Source organism: Chanodichthys erythropterus, chromosome 10 (assembly GCF_024489055.1).
Source record: "Chanodichthys erythropterus isolate Z2021 chromosome 10, ASM2448905v1, whole genome shotgun sequence".
In the NCBI taxonomy this organism is placed as follows: domain Eukaryota; kingdom Metazoa; phylum Chordata; class Actinopteri; order Cypriniformes; family Xenocyprididae; genus Chanodichthys; species Chanodichthys erythropterus.
Window position 1 is genome coordinate 6,596,873 of NC_090230.1, and position 27,977 is coordinate 6,624,849.

Sequence of the window (27,977 nt, forward strand, 5' to 3'; positions counted from 1 at the left end):
GATGGGTGTCGTCGTTGCTAGAGTACTTTGCATGGTTGCCAAGATATTGCTAGGTGGTAGTCCAGTGTTCTGGAAGGTTGCTAGTGCATTGCTAGGTGTTATTCATGTGTTCCGAATGGTTGCTAGGGTATTGCTACTGATGCTTTCGTTAATAAACAACATTAATAATTACCTTCTCAATTAGAACCAGCAAAAGAAATCATCAAAGCTGCATGCACTTTATCTCAAGATAAAAAGTAAGAGTTGATATAGTGCTTGGCAACAAGGGACTGAAGTAGAGCTTCATTTGCAAACCCAGTGGAGGATTTCAGGCCGAACTGAGAAATGTCTGAAAACAAATATCTTTCCTTCTGTTCTCACTTTCACCATCAGGGAGGCTAAACGCATGCCTGGCGGGACTCATTAATCTAAAACAGCGCCTTGCGGCACTGTGAACATGGCAGATTTTACAGCCATGTTACAACTCGTTTCTGTGAGACTTTAGTCCCTGACTAACTAATATCAATATATTGTCCTTTTATGAAATAAAAACTATGTTAATCATTAAATAGACTATATTCATGCATACCGTACATTACTACAGGTACAAGACACCTGGCTGAAGGGTACAACAAGGCTGATATCTCATAGGGCATATATATAATAGCAAGTACTGCTGTATGGGACTTGCTACTGCCAGTACATACATGACATGCTGCTGAGAGCAAGTAAGACATGCTGCTGTACAATATAGCATACATGAATTACCCATAGCAGATCTATACAGGTGGAGCTGGGGAAGGCGGAGGGTTTCTGAAAGCAGGCTGCAACTGCTACAGCAAAAGCTGACCAAGTATTTGATATCTAGAGTTTCATGGCAGAAATTTATATTTTCTATCCATACAGAGTATATATAGAATATATATATAGAATATATATAGGGTGAATTCATGATGATTGGGACACTTTTTGCCATTGAAATTTATAATTGCAAGTACGTAGATCACATTTGGCTGGGAAATTACCCCCAAAAGATAATTTAAAGTCATCATGTTAAATGAGAAAGAGCATAGACCAAAAATAACTAACTAAATAAATAAATATATACATAAATATCACAAAAATCACAAAGATTTAGGTTTCTCCAGCCATGAGGGTGAGTAAATTATGACAGAATTTTCATTTTTGAGTGAACTATACTTGTAATGTTTTTTTTGTTTGTTTGTTTTGTTTTAATTAAATGATACTCTAAATAAGAAACTAAAACTGCCAGTAGGGTACATTAATAATTTTAACGCATTATTTTTTTCCACATAACTAATTAAGTTAGCACTTTAATCGACAGCCCTAATGCATACACATACACACACACACACACACACACACATGTTTGTTTTTGTGAATTGTGGGGACTTTCCATAGACTTCAATGCATTTTACACTGAACAAACTGTACATTCTATCCCCCTACCCTGCCCCTACCCCTAAACCTAACCCTCACAGGAAACTGTGCAAACTTTTACTTTTTCACAAAAACTCATTCTATATGATTTATAAACCCATTTACATTGTGGGGACCGCTGGCTGGTCCCCACGATGTAGGTGAACTCAGGTTTATATTACATCATGGGGACATTTGGTCCCCACAATGTAATATAAACAAAAGCACACACACACACACACACACACACACACACACACACACACACACACACACACACACACACACACACACACACACACACACACACACACACACAAATAAATAAGAAAAATTTAAGTAAAAATAATAAAAATGAAAAATAATTAATAAAATAAAATAAAAATTAGATTAAAAATAAATTGATGATGCAACATTTACCTTGAATTTTTATAAAGCATTTACAAATCAATATGTACTTGGCAGTTTGTGCTTAATTAAATTTATATTAAAGTTTAATATAACCACATTGATGCACAATTTTAATATTACATGTAACATTTTAAACATGAATTAAATAAATCACTTTAAAAATGTACTTATTTGTCAAGCAATTGCTATTATTACATTTATTTCTGTAACAATGAATTGATAATTTATTAACTTTTTTTTTTATTCAGTTATATTCAATAAATCTTGGGAATGTGGAGATCATGGAAACTTGATTGTATCATAAGAATGAGAAAGGGTCCTCTTATAATTGTAAAACTTTACAATTCAAATAGAGACAGTCATTCTGTGTCATTACAGGACCATAGATAAAAAAGAATCTTTAAATGCCTTAAAGGTATACTTAATTTTCTCTGTTCCGCTCCATTTTGCTCACTGTCATGTCCACAGAACCTGATTTCACTAAGTGTAACATGTTCCTGGATCAACATCTCCATTGATCCTGGAACAACATTCCACTCAACCAGTCAGATTTGAGGGACACATTTACAGGTTATGTCAAGTTTAGGTTATGCTTCTGCATCAGTGTTATTCACCCATCATTTTCCTCTAATTTTAGGGGTAAGCTATGGGTAGGGTTAGGGGTTGGGATAAGGTTAGGACTAAAATTTCAGACAGCAATGTTGTTCCAGGATCAACAAAATATGTTGACCCAGAAACACGTCTAATTAGGCAAAATCAGGACGTGCATTGTGTCCACAAAGCATTCAAAGTATACCCAATGGCAGATGAGCGCGGATGGACTGAGTTCGACACATGCGCAGTACAACTGCTTTTCTATACTCTATCAGATGTAATTTAATTTACAGGACATTCGCTCGGAAGCCCAGAATAAGAAAAGTAGCGGATCCGCCATTGCATGGTCTAGACTCTAGAGTCTAGAATAAGAAAAAAAAAAAAAACTTGGAGAATGATATGCTGCTTTGTTTACTGTTTTGTATCACTCTTTACGTCTTCTTCAACTACTGCACAGTACATCACAACTGTGCGTATTGTCACCTAGTGGACGCGCACCACCCGCGTGGCTGCATGCGGATGGTGTGCACGGACCCTCCAGATGATGAAAATTACGTCACGTGGATAGTGCACAGATTTTTGCGGATCACAGACGGCCGAAGTATACTTTGGGCTTCAGACTTTTTTTTCTTGAGATTGTTATTGCAACAGCCAAAAAAATAATGGCAAGAATATTGAAAGTAAACAGAAAATGGATAGACATAGTAAATTGTGCGAACAGTTCACATGTAATTCAGAACGAGAAAAGCTCGGCTCTTTGATTTAATCTATCTTTTGCTCCCCTGGAGACAATTCAGCATCAACTTCCGAGAAAACTAAAGGTCTCGAGTCTCTGCAGCTTCAGTGCTCTCTGTTGCCTGAGGGCAAGTAAAAGTCTTCTCACATCTATGTCTCTATGTTCTCCGCAGAAGCTCGTTTCTTTCTTCTCTTTCATTATTTTTGGTATTTGTGTGAAACTCCTCCGCCTCCCACATATCAGGCTATACAAATCTTTCTGTGACCTCAACATTTGGCTATGCACTTAAAAATCAAGTCTAGATTCTTGCTTTTCCTCTGAATTTATCCCAGAAAGTTAGCTAATCCTCTTAGTCAGGCACTTGGAATAGTTCTCCCTTCTCTTGACTAGTTCTTCCAACCTCGTTCAGTCTTTCTCCAAGTTTATAACTTCAGAGGTTGGAGGAAAAATGCAGATTAGATTATGCAGACAGATAATTATAATGTTGCGGATATAAAATTAAACAACACCATGCATATCAAATTATTTAAATGTGCTTTTATAAGTTTCATAATATCTGTAACAATATTTTATATAAGCAAAAGAATACTCAATAGCATCTCTGATTTAAACTTAGTAGCAAAAATACTGATGAAAGTGTAAAGTGTTTTTTTTTTTTTCACAAGCTGCAATTTAAAAGCATCTGTTAGAAACAGATGCTGGTGTCAGAACAGTTTCGAATAAAACGTTATTGTTGTTGAATGGAGGTATAGAGAATAAAGAGAATTACTGAGGGTAAAAATATAATTAAAAGGTGAAAAAAAAAAAACTGTTTTTTTTTTTGTTTTTTTTTCTTCCCCAATATTGTTTCTTATTAAACACCAAAGTCTAACTGTTCCATAAAGCTGAAAATGTGCTATCAGGCTTACTGGGAAATAGAATATGCAAATGATTCATTCTGATGAGCCATCTTGGGAATTTGCCCTCTAATGGAGTGTTTAAAAACATTTCTGCTTTCTAACTGTTCAGTTCATTCTACAGGTGCGAACTTGGCAACATCTGCACATTATGCCTACATTATGCACATATGCAGTTACAGGAATACATTAAAACATTAATTCCTGCACTCATTTATACAGATGACTCACATATTAACTCACAACTTGCAGCAATTCAAAGCAACAAAACCACTCAAAACAGAGACATTCAAACCAGAACATCTGATAAACAGACTTTGAATTAAAAATAATTCATTCATTTTAGATCATAAACACTGCAAAAACTTCTACTAAACATTGTTCTAAGACCTACAGAGGATGTTGGAGCAATTCACTGCTTCAGGGATGAAAATGCACACATCGGATACAAATTTGAATGCAGTCAGTGTACTTACCATTTTGTAGAGATCTGAAACGCTGATCTGGTCCGCATCGACCATTTCAAACTCCTTCCTGGGTACCAGATCTAAGCCTAAGTGTCTGTTGAACACAGGAAAAGCACAGGACAGAGATTAACTAGATTACTTGAGACTGAAATACTTGAAGAATGGATAATATTGTGGATAATAAAAGATCAGAAAATCTGTCAAGCTGTTGTGTCCACCTGTTGTGGTGGGCATTTAGCCATACAGTATCTTTTTTTATCCATCAGTCGCTACATTGCTATACTCTGATATCTAACGCAGTGATTTGATGGCTGCTAGATTGAAAAACATGACAAGAATGTTTCTAGACAAGTTTTACACACTACTTTCCAGATAACTCTGGTTTATCCCCAGAGAGCTGTTAATATTGGCAGGATCATATGGTTCAGATGCACAGAAAGCTGCTAGCGCTAACGCTAACGCTATGTGCAGCTGCTGCATTGTAGATCTATAGAAACAGGTGTTCCCCTCATAACCCAACTAAAGTGATGGCATGCCATACTGTATCTTAATATAACATAAACATTGCTTCTCCCAGACTTCCCAGACATAAATAAAACCCAATCAACACCCTGAGTAGCCTAAATCACAAACTAGCATTAAATAAGTTGGTTAGCAGTTAAACATATTAAATGTTGAAGCTGAAAGTCTCATCATAGTTTGTTGAAATACACATTTTTATTGCTAAACATTGCTATACAGTGGTGATCAGAATTATTGGCACCCTTGGTAAATATGATCAAAGATGACTATAAAAATAAATCTGCATTGTTTATGCTTTTGATCTTTAATTCATAAAATTAGCAAAAATTTTATCTTTCATTGAAGGAGAAGTGGGGGGAAATAAATGGTTTTCTCCAAAACACGTTGGCCACAATTATTGGCACCCTTTTATTCAGTACTTTTTGCAACCTCCTTTTGCCAAGGTAACAGCTCTGAGTTTTCTCCTATAATGCTTGAGTTTGGAGAACACCTGACAAGAGATCAGAGACCATTCCTTCACACAGAATCACTCCAGACCCTTCACATTACCAGCTCCATGTTGGTGCTTCTTCTCTTCAGTTCACTTCACTCATTTTCTTTAGGGTTCAGGTCAGGGGACCATGGCAGAAGCTTCATTATGTGCTCAGTGACACATTGTTGTGTTGGTTTTGATGTTTGTTTTGGATCACTGTCCTGATGGAAGATCCAACCATGACCCATTATTGGATTTCTAGCAGAAGCGACCAGGGATTGATTTTTTTTTTTTTTTTTTTTTTTTTTTTATGTTGGTATCTGTTGGTATTTGATAGAATCCATGATACCATGCATCTGAACAAGATGTCCAGGACCTCCAGCAGAAAAATAGGCCCACAACATTAAAGATCCAGCAGTATATTTAACCGTGGGCATGGGGCACTTTTTATCCATGTGTGCACCAAACCCATCTGGTGGATTGGCTGCCAAAAAGCTCTTTTTTTAGAATATAAGCCAGTCCAGTTTGAAGTTCCAGTCTTGTCTGACAACTGAATATACTGGAGATTGTTTCCGGATGAGAGCAGAGGATTTTTCTTGAAACCCTCCCGAGCAACTTGTGGTGATGTAGGTGCTGTTTGATCTTTTTTTTAGGCTTTCTGAGACTCAAGACTCAACTAATCTCCGCAATTCTCCAGCTCCTTGGAGAGTCTTTGACCTCTCAAACTTTCCTTCTCACCACGCATTAGTACGATTTAGACACACATCCTCTTCCTGGCAGATTATTTTTTTTTTTTTTAACATCTTTAGTTGATTGGAACTTCTTAATTATTGCCCTGATGGTGGAAATGGGGATTTTCAATGCTTTAGCTATTTTCTTACAGCCACTTTCTATTTTGTGAAGCTCAACAATCTTTTGCTGCACATCAGAACTATATTCTTTGGTTTTACTCATTGTGATGAATGATTAAGGGAATTTAGCCTTTGTGTTTTCTCATGTTTATATTCCTGTGGAACAGGAAGTCATGGTTGGACAATTTCATGTTCATGATCACCCTGCTGTGCTAAAAAAATGTAAATATGAATGAGAATATACTTATTTTACTCTTACTCTATCTTTACCCTTAATTTATTCTAGGGGTGCCAATAATTGTGGCCAACGTGTTTTGAGGAAAAACATTTATTTCATAATGTGACCCCCCCCTCCCCCCTTTCAATTATTTTCCTTCAATGAAAGGTTAGATTTTTGCAAATTTTATTAATTAAAGATCAAAAGGATAAACAATGCAGATTTATTTTTATAGTAATCTTTGATCATATTTACCAAGGGTGCCAATATATATATATATATATATATATATATATATATATATATATATATATATATATATATATATATAAACATTTGTTTGGATGTTCTAGGTGTTTGTTATTGGTCAAACAAAGGGAAATAATGCTAGTAATGATAATGCAAATATAACTAGCCACACTTACCCCCAGTTTCAAGGCTTAAGCTAGTATCAGACTAAAATGCATGACTGAGCTGTTTTAACTAAAAGCAACTTGCACTGACATATCTTAAAATATGCCAGTACCATTGTTTTGTTTCAAGAGGCACACCAGTAATGTGTTTTATTTTTATTTATTTATTTATTTTTTTTTTTCCCTAAGGTACATTCATAAAAGCTATGTAATTGTCCTCATTGAACTAAGGCCCAATCCTGGCTTAGTCTAATCCCTGTCTGTGAAACTGGGCCTTAGTGTTCTGTATGTTTGACAGGTCATTGATAGGTGTTTAGAGGGTTTCTGGGGCTTTGCTAGGTGGCTTGAGTTTATTTTTCTCTGGTTGTAGTGCAATCAAAGCATTAGCATTAGCATCACTCAATGCCCCTACCTAGCCAGGGGTATAAATTTGTATCTTTTTCTGAATCTCTCAATGCAAATTAGCTCTCCAGAGAGACATCTTGCATCATTGGATTGTATCAGAGCATAAACAAATCTATTTTTTGATGACTTTGTATAAACAGACAGTAATAAACTTATTATGTGACAATTAAGTGCTCCTAGCAATTACAAGCTTGATATACTCCACAACTGCAGCCTGAATACCTCTTAATTTGCTACGTCAAGACGTTGCTCAGTATATAAATGTCTTATTACTGAGGCTGAATTAACTCTCTCGCAGTCTTACACAGAATACTTTCACATAATATTATAACAGTGATACTTGCCAAAAAATACAAGATCACTTTAAGAGAAAACTGATAACCTAAGAAACGTATAATGAAAAACATTATTAGATTGTTTGAAAAACACTTGAGATGCTCTTCAACTCATGCTTCAAGTATTTATAGAACACATCGGTAAGTGCTCGCATCTCAAATCCATTTTAACTCCTTTACTCAATTATCTCTTAGTTTGCTGATCTAAAAACCTGGCAGTGATCTACTGCTGAAAGCCCAGAACCACAAAGTGCCTCATAACAGAAGTGAATCTTCAGGTGACCTTGAAGAAGAGGGATGAGTGGTCAACATAACCCTGACACAGATGCTGATACACTACAATACTTGGATCATCTGGCCTCTAAAAGATCGTTGGTTTGGATTACTCAGCTTCCATTCATAGCTATAAGAGGTGAACCCCATGACTTGTCTTGGAGGTCTGGTAAGGTTGTAAGCTGTTTCTACGATGTAGATAATTGCTGAAAAAACAACATTTTATTCTGAAATTACTGTATTGTATAGACTTTTACTTAAAACAGCATCAAATATGAAGATCAAAAATAATACAATTTTTACTGTAATAATAAAACAGTGAAAACCATATACTACTCATTAAAAGTTGGGAATAATTATGATTTTTAATGTGTTTGGAAAAAGTCTAAAAACAGTTAAACTAGTGGTTAAAGATTGTAACTGAAAATAACAAACATACATTAAATAAAATTGACAGTATATTTTATAGTAAATTTTATATGGTTTAAAAAAAATATATATACATTAAAGATGCTGTATGTATTTTTATTTTTATTTTTTGGACTGTTTTAAAGCATAAAAATACCATAATATGTTTGCAGATATTTAAGAAACATGCTAAGTTCACTAAGTTCACAAAAAAAAAAAAAAAAAAAATGTTACAGCCAGTTATTCTACTTGTAAATGTGTGTTCCGTGTCAGAATGTTTGTTTTTGTTTTGGTCACAGCCAATTTATCCAATAGTATTTAGACATCCCAGGTTGCTAGTTGGTGGAAAACACAGCTTATTGCAGCCATGGAAGCCAGCAAACGAACTGTCTTCGAACAGCTCTTCTATCAGGAGTCGAGTCAAAATTGAGCTTGCGCGTATATAATGTGCGCGGCCGGTGTGCGATACCTGTGAGTTGTCAGAGACGCGACGCTGCGCGGTGCCGAGCTTCGCGTCCGGTGTGTGACCCCCTTAAGTCTCCTCGCCTTCCATTGTCAATTACGCTCGCTCCCGTTGCGCTTCCTCAATCTGGCAACCTGCGTGAGTGTCGATTCTGAGGAGGATGGGGCGGGGGAAACAACTCTCTCCAATATTTTGAATTTGGACTGCAGTACCCATTTCAACTGCTAGTTGTCAATATTACATACTGCATCTTTATTTATTTTTCACAAGTGTTTTCATATGGTACCTTATTTTGTAACTATTATTATTTCATTTTTTTTTTTTTTTTTTTTTTTTTTAGCTGACTGAAACTTCAATTTGCAGTATCAGCAAATGGATATTGGACATAGAACTTTTGAAAAGCTCTGAAAAAGATGAAATAATGATGCAAGAACTGTAAATACTGACATTCAAAACTCAAAAGCTGTGAAGAATTGCACAGCTGTGTAAGTTAGAAATGGGGGCGGTATCTGAAGGACAAACACGGCCGCCTTTCATTGCAGTGAAAAGGCAATTTAGTCTGAATTTAAAAAAAAAGAAAAAGAAAAAAACTCTCATGTTGTGTTGGTTCATTTGGCCTCAGTGTTTGTATTTGAAATCTCAATGTAATTCACATTAACCAGGCAGTGAATGACACGTTACTGTTATCCTCATTTCTTAGCTGAGTTGGACCAAGCCAGTTTAGGGTGAAAGCCACACGAGAAAAGTAACGAGAAAGCCACAGCAATCCATGTCTAACGTTTTAGCTCTGTTGACTCCACACGCAGGAGGCCTTGGCCTCTAACACATTAAAAGTGCTGGCAAATCTCCATGACAGACAAAAGCTTATTTAATCACTCCTCAATTGAGTGAAGCTGTCAGGAGTTTGGTTTGATTCCTTTTTTGCCTTTCTCTTCTAATTGCTTTCACTCTCCCTCAGCTGTTCGCTATCTTAATCAGCGGTTGCGCTCTGCACAGTCTCTCACCTGTTCCTCCTTTGCCCTGATTACCTTGCTATTTAATTCTCATGCCCTTCTCTCGTCTTTGTCGGGTTATTGTTTGTTCACTCATGTCTGCAGTTTACGCCTTGTCGTTGTGTGCTCATCTAGTCCTGTATCACAGTGTGTGCGTGGCGAACGAGGATTTCACCCTGTTTGTTTCTGCCTTCAAGTCTGCGCTCCTGTGCTGCCGTGACTGCCAAGTGGACTGTGTGATCGGCGTTTCCAGCGGGCACCCTCTGTCTGCAGGCTTCCTGTACCTGGCATTCCGCCTGTTTGATCTCTGGTTCCTTTGAGTTCTCCTTCTCCTGATCTGCGTCCGCCTTGCACGGCCGGTGACCGGCAGACAGCCTATTTTGTCCTTTTACTGACTGTTTAATAAATTACAAGAACCAGCATTCGCTTCTGGGTCCTTTCTGCATTGTGACAGAATAACCCGACCACTATGGACCCAGCGAATGAGACGGCCATCCGCTCAGCGGTCGAGCTCCAGGGAGCTATGCTAGGAAGACATGCCGAGGAGTTATCAGCCGCCAGACACGCCGTGGATACACTTACGGCCCAGGTGACAGATTTGACCAGCCAGCTACATCACTTACGTCACGACCAGTCCTCATCTCCGGGGACGCGACAAACGGCCGAGCCTCGTATTAACAATCCTCCCTGTTATTCCGGTGAGCCTACCGAGTGCCGGGCTTTTCTCACCCAGTGTGAGGTGGTGTTTTCCCTTCAGCCCGTCACGTATGCTGCAGACCGCGCCAAGGTTGCGTATGTCGTGTCCCTTCTCACGAGCCGGGCCCGGGATTGGGGTGCGGCTGTCTGGGAGGCTAAGGCTGTTTGCTGTAATCGGTACATTTCATTTAAGGAAGAGATGTTGAAGGTATTTGATCTCTCTGTTTTTGGGCGTGAGGCTTCTCGCCAGCTGGCGGCTCTTCGTCAAGGAAGGCGTTCTGCAGCTGATTATGCGATTGACTTTAAGACTTTATCCGCCACCTGTGAATGGAATGAGGCTGCTCTCACGGCTCGCTTTTTGGAGGGATTAAATGATGAGCTGAAGGATGAAATTTTTGCCCGTGAGTTTCCCTCACACCTGGATGAGTTGGTGGAATTAGCCATTCGTTTAGACAAACGTTTTGATCTGCGCAGACGCGCTCGTGCTGACGTCACGGGATTCCGGGAATCCCCTTTCACATCATCGGCACCAGCTGAGGCTCACCCAGAGCCTGAGCCCATGCAGCTGGGTAGAATACACCTTTCGTCCGCTGAACGTCAACGCCGCATCCGGGAGAGGTTGTGTCTTTACTGTGGTGGCACTGGACATTTTGCTGCCGCATGTCCAGCAAAAGAGAGAGCTCGCCAGTAGATCGGGGAGTATTGGCGAGCGCAACTCCTCTATCCCCATCCTTCAAATCTCGCACCATGATTTCGGCCATTCTTCGCTGGGGCACCTCTTCAGTTGTCTGTTCTGCCCTGATTGACTCTGGGGGCGGAGGGAAATTTTCTTGATGAGACCTGGGCTGTTGAACACGGGCTTCCCCTTCTTGAATTAAAAGAGACTCCCACAGCTTTTGCCTTGGATGGTCGTGTGCTTTCTAACATTCGGTGGACTACTGCCCCGGTGAGTCTCACCACATCGGGCAACCACCAAGAGACAATTTCTTTTCTAGTATTTCATTCACCTATGGCCCCTATTGTCCTAGGACATCCTTGGTTAATACAGCACAATCCCCAGATCAACTGGTCTAATAGTTCTATTATATCATGGAGCTTGTCTTGTCACACTGATTGTCTTGTCTCTGCTGTTCCTTCTGTTTCATCTTTGTCTGTTTTTCAGGAGGGGTCTATTGATTTATCTGGAGTTCCGGAGGAGTACCACGATCTGCGAGCGGTGTTTAGTCGTTCCCGGGCTGCTTCTCTCCCCCACATCGTCCGTATGATTGTAGTATCGATCTTCTTCCGGGTACCTCTCCTCCCCGTGGGCGTTTGTATTCCCTGTCCGCTCCCGAACGCAAGGCGCTTGAGAGATATCTAGACGAATCTCTCACGGCAGGTACTATTGTCCCTTCCTCCTCTCCCGCTGGTGCGGGATTTTTCTTCGTAAAAAAGAAGGACGGCTCCTTGCGCCCCTGCATTGATTATCGTGGGCTGAATGACATCACCATTAAGAACCGGTATCCTTTACCTCTGATGTCATCGGCCTTCGAGATCCTGCAGGGGGCAAGGATTTTTACGAAGTTGGATCTCCGTAACGCATACCACTTGGTGCGCATTAAAGAGGGGGACGAGTGGAAGACGGCGTTTAATACCCCATTAGGACATTTTGAATACCGGGTTCTACCGTTCGGGCTGGTCAACGCCCCAGCCGTTTTTCAAGCGCTCGTAAACGATGTGTTGAGAGATATGCTCAACATATTTGTCTTTGTGTATCTGGACGACATCCTCATTTTCTCTCCATCTCTCCAGGTACACACCCAACACGTACGTCGCGTATTACAGCGATTATTAGAGAATCGTCTCTATGTCAAAGCGGAGAAATGCGCGTTCCATGTCCAGTCGGTTACCTTCCTTGGTTCAGTCGTATCTGCAGAGGGCATTAGCATGGACCCCTCCAAGGTTCAGGCTGTCACGGATTGGCCCGTTCCCGAGTCGCGCTTGGCACTTCAGCGGTTTTTAGGGTTCGCGAACTTTTATCGCCGCTTCATACGTAATTTCAGTCAGGTTGCCGCCCCCTTGACTGCTCTTACGTCTGCTAAGTCCCGTTTTGTCTGGTCTAAGGAGGCTCAATGCGCGTTTGAACGTCTTAAAGGATTGTTTACATCCGCTCCCATTCTGATTTCGCCTGATCCAGAGAGACAATTTATTATTGAGGTTGACGCGTCGGATGTCGGGGTGGGAGCTGTGCTTTCGCAGCGCTCCGCTCTTGATCAAAGGGTTCACCCGTGCGCGTTTTTTCACGCTCGGCTCTCACCTGCGGAACGCAATTATGACGTGGGTAATCGGGAACTCCTAGCCATTCGGCTGGCCCTGGAGGAATGGCGCCATTGGCTGGAGGGTGTCTCCACTCCATTTATTGTCTGGACGGATCATCGTAATCTAGAGTACATCCGCTCTGCTAAGAGACTTAACTCTAGGCAGGCTCGCTGGGCTCTTTTTTTTGGGCGTTTCGATTTCTCGATCTCTTTTAGACCTGGGTCCAAAAACGTTAAGCCTGACGCTCTTTCTCGCCAGTTCTCTTCCTCTGAGGGCGATTCCTCCACAGAGACCATCCTACCAGAAGGATGCGTGGTGGGGTCCGTCACATGGGGTGTGGAACGGTTGGTGAGAAGGGCGCTGGCTCACACTGTCGTTCCCCAGGGGTGTCCTGAGGGTAGGCTTTTCGTCGTCAGGTCAGTTCGTCCAGCTGTTCTTCGTTGGGGTCACGCCTCCAAATTTGCTGCGCATCCGGGGGTGGGACGCACTCTGGCAGTCGTTCGCCAGCGATTTTGGTGGCCTGCCATGGAACGTGAGATACGTCGCTTTGTTGCGTCATGTTCTGTCTGTGCTCAGCAAAAGTCCGGTAATTCGCCTCCCGATGGTCTGCTTCGGCCCCTCTCTATTCCGTCCCGTCCTTGGTCCCATATTGCCCTGGACTTTGTCTCGGGGGCTTCCCCCTCCAGTGGCAATACGGTGATTCTTACGGTCGTTGACCGCTTTTCTAAGGCAGTTCATTTCGTTCCTCTCCCTAAGCTTCCGTCCGCTAAAGAGACTGCACGTGCGGTCGTTGACCATGTCTTTAGGATTCACGGGCTTCCTACTAATGTGGTTTCGGACAGGGGACCCCAGTTTGTCTCTAATTTTTGGAGGGAATTCTGCCGACAGATTGGGGCTACTGCCAGTCTGTCGTCAGGGTTCCACCCTCAGACCAATGGCCAGGCCGAGCGCGCTAATCAGGATCTTAGTCGGATGCTTCGTTGTTTAGCAGCCCATAACCCCTCCTCCTGGTGCGAGCAATTGACGTGGGCGGAATACGCTCATAATTCGTTGCCGTCATCGTCCACTGGCCTGTCTCCTTTTTCGTGCTGCTTGGGCTACCAGCCGCCTCTGTTTCCTTCTCAGGAGACCGAGGCCGCTGTTCCCTCGGTCCAGGCTTTCATTCAGCGCTGTCGTCGCACTTGGAGAAGAGTGAGATCGGTTCTTTGCCGAACAGGGGAACGCACCCGTCGTGCCGCTAACCGTCGTCGGTCTAAAGCACCTAGGTATGTGTGTGGTCAGAGGGTTTGGCTCTCCACACGCAACTTACCCCTTCAGACGCCCGCTCGGAAATTGGCTCCCCGTTTCATTGGTCCCTATGCCGTCACTAAAGTTATCAGTCCAGTGGTTGTACGGCTCAGGTTGCCCCATTCCCTTAAGCGCGTCCACCCCGTTTTCCATGTCTCATGCATTAAGCCTGCGGTTCGCTCTCGTTCTCCCCCTCTCCCCCCCCTGCTGTTCTCGCTAACTCCCCGTCTTTAGGGTTAAGAGGCTGCTTGACGTCCGACCCCGGGGTCGGGGCCATCAGTACCTTGTCGATTGGGAGGGATACGGTCCGGAGGAGAGAAGCTGGGTACCGGGAAGGGATGTGCTGGACCGCTCGCTCATCGAGGACTTCCTCCGCTCCCGTCAGTCTTCCTCGGGGCGCCAGGGGCGCCCGTCAGGGAGGGGGTACTGTCAGGAGTTTGGTTTGATTCCTTTTTTGCCTTTCTCTTCTAATTGCTTTCACTCTCCCTCAGCTGTTCGCTATCTTAATCAGCGGTTGCGCTCTGCACAGTCTCTCACCTGTTCCTCCTTTGCCCTGATTACCTTGCTATTTAATTCTCATGCCCTTCTCTCGTCTTTGTCGGGTTATTGTTTGTTCACTCATGTCTGCAGTTTACGCCTTGTCGTTGTGTGCTCATCTAGTCCTGTATCACAGTGTGTGCGTGGCGAACGAGGATTTCACCCTGTTTGTTTCTGCCTTCAAGTCTGCGCTCCTGTGCTGCCGTGACTGCCAAGTGGACTGTGTGATCGGCGTTTCCAGCGGGCACCCTCTGTCTGCAGGCTTCCTGTACCTGGCATTCCGCCTGTTTGATCTCTGGTTCCTTTGAGTTCTCCTTCTCCTGATCTGCGTCCGCCTTGCACGGCCGGTGACCGGCAGACAGCCTATTTTGTCCTTTTACTGACTGTTTAATAAATTACAAGAACCAGCATTCGCTTCTGGGTCCTTTCTGCATTGTGACAGAAGCATGCCAGGACTGGACATTAATATCAAAAAATTATTTGGATGCAGAACAAATGCATGACAATCTCATAGACTTAATAGGATGTATTTAGACACATTTTGTCTGACACACAAGATTTAAACCCGTGTGGAAGTTAGTATAAAGGCTAACATTGCTAACTACACTTTAAAGGCATCTTTGCTGGTTCTTCCGCAAGAGTTAGAGCAATGGTGGGAGATAACATGATAGCTAACATTGCTAACAACATCTTAAAGGCATCTTTGCCGATTTATACACAAGATTTAGAACTATGGAAGTTAGCAATATGACTAGCATTGCTAACAACACCTTTAAGGCTGGTTCTTCCTTATGATTAAGACAAGGTTCTTCATTTGTGCAGGGCATTTTCTTTGGAGGTAAAAGACAGTAACTCACTCATTGCCCCAGTCCAGTCGTACAGTGATGTGGCGTTTGACTTCACGGACTTGATCCTGGGTCAGGTGGCCTGAAAGCAGTTGTCGCCTCAAATCAATCAACTCGTTCATCACGTGACGGAGCTTGTAAAAGAGGTCGACTTTATGCTTCTGTAAAAACAAAAACAAATGAAAGGCAAATATTTATTTCATCCATCCACACATGACAAACTAGTCTAAAATTTTACTAGGCAAAAGTACATTAGTTGCATGTTATACATACCATAGTGTCAGTAAATGATCATTCAGTAAGTACATACTGTGCACACAGTGATTCAAACTTACTGAGGTTTAGATAAAAATGTATTTCCTGACACTGTACTACAGAATATCTTAATACTTGAAATTCACTGGTTCTTCAAAGACTGCACCATATTCATCTACCATGGCATTTTTACGCTACTTCAAGGTACTCCAAAGAATGCCATGGTATGCCATTCTGACGGCATCAGACACCGATGGGGTAACACATTGATCCAACAAAATCAGATGAATGTGTCAATTGGTCTGTTGATGCAGTGTGAATTAGCCTTTAAGGGACAGTCACACAAACAGCATTCACATTTGTACATAATTATCTCAACTCTGCTCAACTTTGTTTTTGCGTCACTGAAATAAATGACTTCAGGTTGCCCAGCTACAAATCACTGTCAGTGAGAATGATGTTAGGCTGCCTTCAATGATGTTGGAGTAGCAGTACTATAGATAATGGAAGACAAAGATAGTCAAAGAAGTGGAACAACCACCGGGCATCATCTAAGCACATGTCCCAAACCGCAAGGCTTCCCCTCCAAATGTGTGTATGATGGTTGATAACGTCTCCCTCATCTGCCCTCAGGGAAACATGCAGCAAACAGATCTGTGCATCTGTCATACCGACATGCTGTGCCGGCTGTGCGTGTGGTCTCCAGTGTCCTCCATCGCTGAAACATCTCAAGACTTGAGTGTGATGTGCTCTTGGAAACAAAGAAGGTTTGTCTGGAGTTTTCACAAGATTGTGCCCCTGGATACCTACATAGCATGAAGTATTTGTCAGTATTTTATTCCACAATGTGTTGTTGGTGAAATCAGATGGGATTTGGACACTCTCATGTAAAAGCCACATCCATCAAATTCCGTTACACTCACTTGGACTTCTGTACTGGATGTAGTCTTTTTCCCTGACTGCTCTTGGCTCTAGAGACTGATAGCTTCCCCCTACTCATGGTGGCATCAATAATTACTCCTCAATGATGCAAGCAGAACAGCATGATTCATATCCTGCTAGTCTCAATGGTAAGTTTCTTGGAGAAGAATCTCAATGACCAGCTGCAGATCACAAGTCCACTTCCCGTTAGGATGTCGCTAACAGGATGTCGCTCCTCTAGCTGGTGGAACAGCATAGTCTTTTTGATGAAGTTTGCTGATCTTGGTGGGGAAACTAGCATCCCATGCTAGATAGACAAGATTGCATTCCTACACTGGTCCAAGCTGGATTATGCTGGTTAGTGCTCGTCTAGCTGGTGGACCTACATAGTGCTGAAGTTAGTTGGGCTAGTTAAGGAGCATTGATGTACTTTCTAAGGATGTTTGGAATGGTTGATTATTCATCTAGTCACCTAACAATCACCTAGTTCTCTAGTGAAGTTCTGTGGGTATACATTTTAGAAACATATCAACACTCTCCAAGATGCTGCATCCTTTAATTCAACTACAGCTATCAAAACATCACTTTTGCCTTCAACAATACATTTCAAGACAATTACTGTCAAGTTAAATGTCTCAAGATGCTTGTATTATATTGCTGCCATTATCTTTTGATAACTCTTTACTGTTGTGTAACTATTCTAACAACTTTTCACTAGCAGTTCATTGTGGAAAAATTCTAGGTTGTTATGGGTTTAGGAGCAAAATAGCATTGCATTGCCCTACACTCGTCTTAGAGACCCAAACACATCCAATCATGTTGACTGATATCAAACTGAACAATCCAAACAGATATAATCTACTCAACTAATTTGCTGCCCATGGACTCATTTTCAGTACCAGTAAAACTTGATCAGACTTCGGACTGTATCTCAATGATAGGACTCAATCTGATCAATGAGATTTAGGCAATTCCATTTGCTCTGATCTGCTGCACAAAATGAATGAAAGATGTACATATGTATCCCAAAATTCTATGGGCCTCTACAAAGGATTTCATACATGAGATCTAGTTTTAAAAGACATGATGTTTCTAGCTTTTCTCCATGGCTGCCATGTAAGGTATTTTGGGATCTTGGCACAAGTAGATTTTAGAACACAGTGTGGGGTCATCCACCCTCCAGTGCTCTTGCTCTCTCTCCTTCCACAAACATGCCAATCCATTTACCCAATGAAAAACAGATTTGTCAGCCTCTGCAGTATAATGTGATTATGATCGTTTTAAGTTGGCTGTCAAGAGACCTGTATCAATCCTTGAGCTTTAACTGAAATAAAAGCTCAGATTGACAGCCTGCCCCACACCCCAACAGCAACAACCTCGCTACCTCTGCATTTTGTGAAAGATGGATTGAATCCAGTTCAATCCATGAGGATTCTCTACCACTTAAGGGGTCCCTAGTCAACGATTGACATTGATATTTCAATAGGGTATTCAGAAGAGAGACTTCAAATGTCAACAAAGATTTTGTATTTGGAAAAGAAACCTCATGAGTCTGTTTTAAAAGCGAATCTTTAGTAGTTATCCACAGATAATGCATCTGAGACTGCTTAATGGTAAAACCAATAAGCACCAAAGTTACTGGAAATGTTTTGAAAAAAAAAAAAAAAAAAAAAAAACCATTTGGGTGCCTACAAATTAGAATTTACCCTGCAAGAATGATGTGAATTCACTGACTTTAATTGGGACTTTAATTGCGACACAAGTTCCTACAGGAAAAACTGCAAGGGTTTGCAAAAGTGAAAGTGGTTGTGATCAAAATTTAAAAAGATTATACCTATTGCTTTTCAATTGTTCTTTGAAGTAGACATGCATTGACCAATGATAATTTCAGGAAGTTGGAACAGTTGTGCTTTAAGAAAATCCTTTCCAGACTTTTATTAAAATCTTTAGCATTGTTGTACATCAAACATGTCTTTTTTTCTCTCTTTTTTTTTTTTTGAGTGTACATGAGATGTGCATTTTTTTGACACGAGACCATGGTCTGTAGCGATTGGTTAATACATTAACTAATGTTAAAAAAAAAAAAAAAAAAAAAAAAACCTTACTGTAAAGTGTTACCGTATTCTTACTTACAAGGCACCATTCACACTGTGGAAAAAATAAAGTGTGACAACAACATGCTAAAATAAATAATTGGCTTTATACTGTTACTGTACTGAAGCCAGAGCCAATTTTCAAAGATTTTTTTTTTTCTCAAATATCATTCCAAATAATATATAACTTACTTAATAAAGTAATACTTCTGAATAATATTAATACTACTAATAAAATAAATATTTAAAATATCAATCTTATATTATTTTTAGTGCTTTAATGCCAGTTACCATCACACCATGATTTTTGGAATTTCTCCAAGGTATTCTTCAAAGTGCCATGTAAATACCTTGGTATATAAATATATCAATCATTCAGTACCGTTACGTTTTGTAACGGGAAGATTTAGCTGAAGAGCTCAGATGGAGACACACATGCAAAGCACCATTGTGGACTGTGGTTTAGGGAATACAGCTGAAGAACAGTTTGTGAGTGTGTGGGAAGAGGAGCCACTGAGCACTGAGCAGTGTGAAGAACATGTATTTATCACACTTTCCACAACTGCATGACTCACAGGCTTTAAATACAGAGACTGAATTGAGCTACAGTACATGGTGTCAGAAGCACATTTTACCATGTCCAGCTCTCAGCCAATGCATCAACATCTCGTAGAAAAATATTCATAAGAAATCATATTAAATAAATGCTTCACTCTTGTGCATGATCAAGCATTTTGATTATTAAAACTAAACTTTAGCCACTCAAGGATATGCAGAATAGCAGGTGCAACACAGCCAGGAACAGCACACTGTTTGGCAAACTTTGCTCCATGTCTTACTCCTATCGTTTAGTCGTATACCACCTGGAATAACAGTAGGCCAATATTCTTCTTCTGGTCCATAGGAATAATAAAATCCATATTATTTCATAATGACTAAGCAGATCAAGTTGACAAACACAAAACAGGAGTCAGTGGCACGCCAATACATGTTGTAACGGCCACCTAATGTTAAATTCTGTTTATGACATGAATGTTGATGACGACTTGTTGCATGATTGTTATTGTGCGTATGCACGATGTTCTTATGTTCAGATTAAGGAGAAAGTTTGCATGGAAGAGAGATGGCCGCTCTACCACTGACTGTTATGCAACACTATCTTGTCTATTCACTTTTGTTTTGTTTGCAGTGTTTAACAGACTGTTTATTTTCCTGTTTTATGTCCGCTCTTTGTGTATGTGAAGAGTGTGCTTGTGCAAACTAACCATAAAGACATGTGCGACTACCAGTTCTGTGCTTCGGGTTTCCCTTCTCGCCTCTCGTCTTTTACTTCACCATGGCAGACTACAACCCCTCTGGAAGATGTTACAACCTAGTCATGTGACTTTCTGACATCAAAATCTGAGCTCTTTTTGCAGCTTAATTGCAATGAAGGGTCATTCAGGACTGGGGAGGAACTTACAAAATGTTTGCATAGCATGTAAAACACAAGAATCAAAATAGTAATTCACAATAATCGAATTCAAAGTAAAATAATTTTAACTAAGAAGACTTAAAAATAATAGCATGTGAAACTTCTATATCTAAATAATTCTATTCAAAACAACATATCATTAATGGTCATGCCCTATATATATATATATATATATATATATATATATACATACATTTTGAAAATACATAAGTACATAAAACAATGCAAATAATAAGTCACATAAATATATTATAATTTTAAAATTATAATATATATATATATATATATATATATATATATATATATATATATATATATATAAAGTGGGATGTGTATATATATATATATATATATATATATATATATATATATATATATATATATATATATATATATATATATATATATAAAATGGGATGTGTATATATATATATATAAATAATGGGATGGAGAGTGGAAAGTAGGGTAGGAGTTGATTCTATATAAGTACACATATATTAAAGGGCTGTTGATGCTTAAATCTGTTTGGTTGATGAAAGTTCTAAGGTGTGCAATTATTTTCAGGGAAATGCACGGCTAAAGTAGGTCCAGGCAGGTCTTGACTGCATTACAGTTCCATATTACTTCGCCAAATTATTTCAGTTATTTCGAAGATCTTTACAGCCTGCAACCGCACAAAAAAAAAAAAACAAAAAAAAAAAAAACAACAACAACAACACTGACCAAGCAAATAAATATAGTAAACAAGAGGATAAAAACGACAACTTATTTCTATGTTTTTTTTGTTTTTGTTTTTTGTTTTTCAACAATATTCTGTATATATTATGTGCGGAAAGCACATACTCTCTTTCATTCAAACGCACACACATTCAGTATGGACACACACTCGCACAGAAACATGTTGTCAGTGTTGCTCTGATGATTTTTTCAGTAAAAAAAAAAAAATGACATTTATCACTAGCGAGGTAATAACACCACTGTTCTTGGAGCAGATAAACTTTTCGGAGCTGCTATCGAAAACTGTTGAGAGATGCACAGATTTAGGTAATTCACATATGCTTAATCTCTCTCTCTCTAATAACTGCATTAATAACTGTATTATTCTGCTATCAAGGCTCAAGCATCCATCACTAGCTCTAAAATTATGTTTTGGAATTAGCAACGGAGGCTTTGGATTCGATCCGTAAGAAATTAGTCCTACACACAAGAGCATTTTAATGACAAAAAACTGACAAATGTCTTGAAATAGATCATCTGTTCACGCTGACAACATGTTTTGAGGTGTGGAAATCATAGTATAAGTGGAATAATTAATGACAGGCCATTGAATTATTGAAAAATAATGCACATCCGAGGTGTAATAGCCATGACCTCGGGTGTGCATTATTTTTCTAATAATTCAACAGCTTGTCGTCAATTATTCCTTACATATTCAACATAAGACCAGCCATACATTCTATATACTGCTCTCACCTCCCACTGAAGTCATAGAGAGCAATGAACCTTCAAATAGCATCAAAGCATTTCTCTTTAAAGCCATGTTTGTTTAGCTGGTTTAATGACCCATTATGACCGTTAGCTCTCAGGAGAAAACAAAACTATCAATATCATCTCAGTTCTCTGACTTTTGGCTTTTAGTTTACAAGACATTGGGTGAATACAATGAGAGTTTTTGAGGAAGTACCAATAACAGGATCAAAGTTTATCAGGTGGCATTTAACCATTGCTAAATACTCAGAGTTCCCAATTAACAGCTGAATAAGCAACAAAACATAACATGTGCTTGGAGTAATTGTGACCAGCTGCCATTTAATAGAAAGTATTAAAGAAGCTATTGCTAAAAACAAATAAAAAACAAATCCTAATTTAACAAGTTTGTCAAACAGGAAACAGACATATTACACAAAACATGAATTTGTAAACCATGAAAAAGCCATTTATTAGCTTTCCATGTCCTCCATTTGATACTCTTCAGTCAGTGATGGAGTGTGACTCACACCGTTTCACCCACGCTCTATACAGTCACTGCTGATCCTTCGGGAGCTAATGCTAATGCTCACCTGCGCTAGCCGACTCATCTCGCCCCACACGCAGGGGCTCTTCTCTAACCACACATTTGACTCTCAGGTTTTGTTGCGGGAAAGAAAACAGATGGTAAATGGTAATCTCAGTAAGACTATTAGCTACGAATATGCTAGCGGTTGTAAAGAAATGTGCGTACACAGTATATTACGCAACTTATACAATGGGGGCAAATTGGTGACAATATTGACCAAATGACAATATTGATGCAAAGCGGACTCTCATTTGAAATATAAGTTCTTTAAGAATGCTTCATTTAAAGTGCAACTCATGGGAAAGCTGCCACATCTGAGACTAAAATGCAACATTAACTTAAGGGTAGACGGTCTGAATCATTTTCAAACAGTATGACTGTTTAGCTATTTTTATGGATAATTCTTCAGGGTACTGTCCTGTCTGGAAGGCTTCAGCACTTTGAGATGATTATTAGCGCAGTATCATGTTAACGCAGTCAACTAGCGTAAAATGTTCCAAAATAGCTCAAAAAGTCTTTGTGTCTGCAGGGTTTTTCCTGCACTGAAAATATTTTAGCAGGAACCAAAATACATTTTAGCCCCGGCAAATGTTTCTTTGATAATTTAATGTGACGATATCTGCTGCTCTGCCATACGTCTGTTTTTTTGTTTGTTTTTTAAATGCTCACGTTTGTTTATGTGTTGAGTGCAATAACACAATGGCCAATCAGATGCATTTAAGCAAGTCAGAATCTGCTTAAACCACACAAAACGGTTGATCTTTTGTTCAGCGCGATTGCTGCATGCTCACGAATCCTTTCATTATAACCAACAAAGTATAAACACAATGCTAATAAGAGATGCATTGCACAGTGTAGACAGAGAGGCTCATTGATTATAACAGACGTTTTTTTTCAAGAGAGTAGCTTTGTGTACCTCGCGTTGTAATTGACAGCTTCAGTGATTATAATGGCAGCGATCTTTGCTCGCTTTCTGTTTTCATACAGCTAACTACACATTGCAAAGTTTCTGGATTAACAACCGTATTTAAATGCATGATTAAAAAATAATAACCATAGCAAAGGATGAAAAAAAAAAAACAATCTGAAAAAAAAAAAAAAAAAAAAACAGGTCTGAATATGCTATGAAGGTACTATTAGGTAGATGATGATCATGCAGAGAGTGTGTGACTTAGTGTGTATGTGCACTAACTGGCTAACACACTAGCGGCAAACCTCTCATGGCCCAACATGACCTTTGCTCAGGGCACGCAATCTCACTTCCCTCGCAGTTCCACGCTGCCAAGCAGCACTGTCAGTCAGTCAGTGTTTGTATTCCTTTGCTCTGGGTCAACAAAGGGCGGTGGAAATGACAGACCATATGGGAAGGTCAGACAGTATTGTGGTGATTTTGCAAAGAGAAACCATGCAACAAACTGTTCAGAGACCTGCAACAAACCTCATGTGACCTAGTTGATTTGAAATTCAGCTCTTTTTACAACCATTTTACAGCAAACATCCAGGCGAGTTTGTCAAAAAGTTCAGATGAAACTCAAACTCATCTTTGAATTTTGACGGGAAAGAAAGCGAGGCTGTGAGGGATAGACATACATCTATTCAGTGGGTTGTACAGTTATTTAATGTGTTTGTTTAATTCTAAAGATTTACGAGGAGTCGCCAACCTCACTCTCGTTTGAGAGTTAAGGATGAAACGGTTACCAGTTTGATGATAAACCACAATGCAATTTCTGACTGTTAGTATCACAGTTTAATATTTGAATCATCATTAAAACCGTTTTTGATTGGCAGGATTTGAAAAGCTCACAGTAAATACCGTCCATTATTAAGCAAATTAAGCAACAGTCTCAAACAGACACAGTTTTCGTTTTGTCTGAAAAAATGTAGTAAGAGGTTTTACAACCTTTACAAGTGAGAGCTGAGGAAAAATATATGAATTTAAGTATGAATGAATTCTATGAATGTATCTCTGAAGGGAACTGACTGCCATGAGAAAAGTTTTGACAGAGAGTGAATTTACATTTTCATCCAGCCTACTTAATGTTGTTAAGTATTTTGAATGTGAAAATAGGGGTCTCCTGGAAAAAAAGGTTGGGGACCACTGATATAGGAGCTCTATATACCTACTGATCTACTTATAAATTATTATATTTCTACCTTTCATTCTTCATTTAATAGTAGTGCTGTCAAAGCGATTAATCATGATTAATCACATCTAACATACAAGTTTGTGTGTGTGTATTATGTATTTACAAACGTTTATGTTCTGTTAGATGCGATTAATCTTGTTTAATCGACTTGACAGCAAAATTTAATATGAATTATTTATTAATACTATCAACCATAATGTTCAGCCATGGGATGTGCAACGATTAATCGCGATTAATCGTTTGCAAAATAAAAGTCTGTGTTTACATAATACGTGTGTGTGTTCTGTGTATAAAAATCATGTATATATAAATACAGACATATACATGTATATATTTAAGAAAAATGTTAGATTTATATATAAAATATTTATATTTATATGTAATATAAAATATATATAAATGTATATATTTATTTAAACATACATATATTTCTTAAATGTATGCATGTATGTGTGTGTGTGTGTGTGTGTGTGTGTGTGTGTGTATTTATATATACATAATTATTATACACAGAACACACACACATATATTACATAAACACAGACTTTTATTTTGCAAACGATTAATCGCGATTAATCGTTGCACATCCCTACGGTACAGCAGCATTTGACACAATCTATAATTTCACACAAGCAATAAATTGCATTTCTATGATAACACAAATCATGAAATGTCATGTGACGACTTCTGGGGACATTTCTGAGTGAAAACTCAGAAGAATAATTGAGTCTTTAATCATGAATCAGATGTCCCGATGTGTCTAAGCTAAAGATACAGTCCAAGAAATTGAAGAAGGTGAAACATCTTTCCACCTCCAGCAGCCATAAACACTTTAAAGTGATACTCTATCTCCTGCTTTACAGTATCTTGGAAACATAAGGAGAAGGAGCTGCTAACCTGTGCAACCGCAAGTCACTTTGGATAAAAGCTTCGGCTAAATGAATAAATGCAAAAACATCTTAAAGGGACAGTCCACCCAGAAATCCTCGTGTTCTGAACTTGCAGTTCTGTAAGTTAGTCAGATGTTGATTCAGTAACCACTAGATTCAGCCAATTGATTCAGTTCAGTGAAGGATTCATCAGACTGATTCAAATATATTTTTGATTTATATATTAAATCAGTGATTGCCAAACTTTTTTGTTTGCTGAACCCCTTTACCCTAAAATATTTATTTGAATAACGACCTGTGATATTAAGTTAATATTTAAATTATTTAACAAGACATTTGCATGTTCACTGTTCTCTGGTGTCAGTAAATGGTCACATGGCATGCAAGTAAACAAATGAAATATTTCATCTTTTTTCATGAAGTGATTATTTTACAGTTATGTTTTTGACATTTTTATGATTTAATTAATTATTGCCAATTAATTATTAACGAACCCCAGTTTGAGAAACTTACTCATTTGTTTGTGAATCAGACTAATCTTTTGTCTTATTGTTATACTTAACAGTACCAGTCCATATTTTCTTTAATTAAATGGAAAAGAATGGCCAGGATAAAAATTCTCCTTTGTGTTGTTCAAAAGAAATAAAGTCACAAGTAAAGGTTTAGCATGACATGAGGGTCAGTAAACAATGACAGAATGGTAATTTGTCAGCAAACAGCAAAAAACCAATATGACCACTTCAAAGATTTGAAAATTAATAAATACTGCGCTGCAAAATGTTATCTTTATTTATTTTTTATTTTTTTGTACAAAAACTGAAAGTGGCATGTTAATGCCAAGTATGGTAACCCATACTCTGCATTTTTCCTTTGCATTTAACCCATCCAAGTTAGTGCACATTAGGAGTAGTGAGTAGTGAACATATACACACTGCAAACCGTGAACATACACCAAGAGCAGTGGGCAGCCATTTTGCTGTGGTGCCTTGTGAGCGATTGGGGGTTAGGTGCCTTGCTCAAGGGCACCGCAGCCATTTCCTGCCAGTATTGAAAATCAAACTCGCAACCTTGGTGTTACCAGTCTGACTCTCTAACCATCAGGCCACGACTGCCCTCCCAAAAAAGCAACTAAATTTGATGGAAAAGAATTTAGAATGACATGAAGGTGAGTAAACGATGACAGAATTGCCATTTGTGGGTGAATTATTCATTTAAACAGAAAAAAAAAAGAAAAAAAAACAAGCATAGAAAACGTAAACATTAGTGAATACTGGGCATCTGTAATGCGAAATGCACTTTTTCTTACAAAAGAGCAATTAAACTGGATGAAAATGGAACAACATGAGGGTAAGTAAATGATGACAGAATTGCCATTTGTGGAAGAACTACTCATTTAAACAGAAAAAAAAACAATGACCACTTCCAAACATATTATGAAACAAGCACAAACTGGGCATTTACTTTGCGAAATGCTCAATTTTTTCGTAAAAAAAGTGCAATTAAACTTGATGAAAAATGAGAATAAAAGTCATCACGACACGCAACAAATACAAACCCGTCATGTACCACAGCAACCCTCAGAGAGCATCATGCTCTAAGGTCATAACCCTGGTTCTACCTGAGGGCCTGAATGCAACTGACAACTACAAGCACAATATCTTCTCTGTCAAACAAGACCAACATGCCTTGCAATATGCATCAATGCGCTATATGGTCTCAAATTTCTACTTTTGACGGTAAAGTAAGAAACACCACTACTTACCACTACAGACCATCATGTCTTTTCTCCAACTGCTCTTGTGCAGCCGCTCTAAACATGCAGAAATCATAGGCTGTCAAATACCTCGATCCCTCTTCCTCTGCAACTGGTCTCTCCCTCTCTCTCTCTCTCTCTATCACACGCGCATTCAGACACACGTTACCACCCACGTCAACCAGGAGTGCATGCTTTCCCGAGCAGCGTGCAGTATACATGTAGAAACTCTCCCTCTCGCGCACACTAATTTATCGCAAATCTATTTTGGACAGCGCTTGTGATTGCGCTCCCTCTTCCTGAAGTCTTGCCTTTCTTTCCCTCATTCTATTGGACTTACCTAACTAGCGCTGTGTGAAGCTCTCAGCAGCCCACACGCACACACACACGCTCCCTCCCTCACCGTCTCTGAAGAAACACAGAGGCATGCCAGGGATGCTTGCCATTGGATGAAACCGCTGCCAGTTTGCTTTCCAGAGCTGTGCCTCCCAAACAAGCTGACAGAGATGAGTGCGAGCTTTCCCACTGAATCAGTATCAAACACCAACATCATGCTAATAAAAAAAAAAAAAAAAAAAAAAAAAGACTTTAACATTTAATGAAAATGTGAGTGGTACTAGCCTTCACAAAATTCACTGATAATATGCTAAGGTGTTAAGGTGGTTGTTAAGTGGTTGCTAGGGTGTTATGGGTGATTGCTAGGTGGTCACTAATGTGTTTTGGTTGCTAAGGTGTTCAGGGTGGTTGTTAAGTGGTTGGTAAGGTGTTCTGTTGCTGAGGTGTTCTGGGTGGTTGCTAGGTGGTTGGCAAGGTGTTCAGGGTGGTTGTCAAATGGTTGCTAAGGTGTTCTG

General features: G+C 39.4%; 1 protein-coding gene across 11 annotated transcripts in view; it reads right to left on the reverse strand.

The window, feature by feature from the left end:
- Positions 1–27,977, reverse strand: part of dock3 (dedicator of cytokinesis 3) — a 276,148-nt gene that overhangs the window by 101,912 nt on the left and 146,259 nt on the right. For 10 of the 11 annotated variants that reach the window (XR_010896060.1, XM_067395896.1, XM_067395895.1 and 7 more), the window contains 2 exons: positions 15,550–15,698; positions 4,533–4,617 (listed from right to left, as the gene is read on the reverse strand). Coding sequence is in view for 10 of the 11 variants with exons in the window: in XM_067395896.1 (XP_067251997.1) it covers positions 4,533–4,617; positions 15,550–15,698 (234 nt within the window). In the remaining variant the exon portion in view is untranslated. Of the gene's footprint in view, positions 1–4,532; positions 4,618–15,549; positions 15,699–27,135; positions 27,238–27,977 lie in introns of those variants that run through there. The other variant, XM_067395901.1, reaches the window with a different exon arrangement.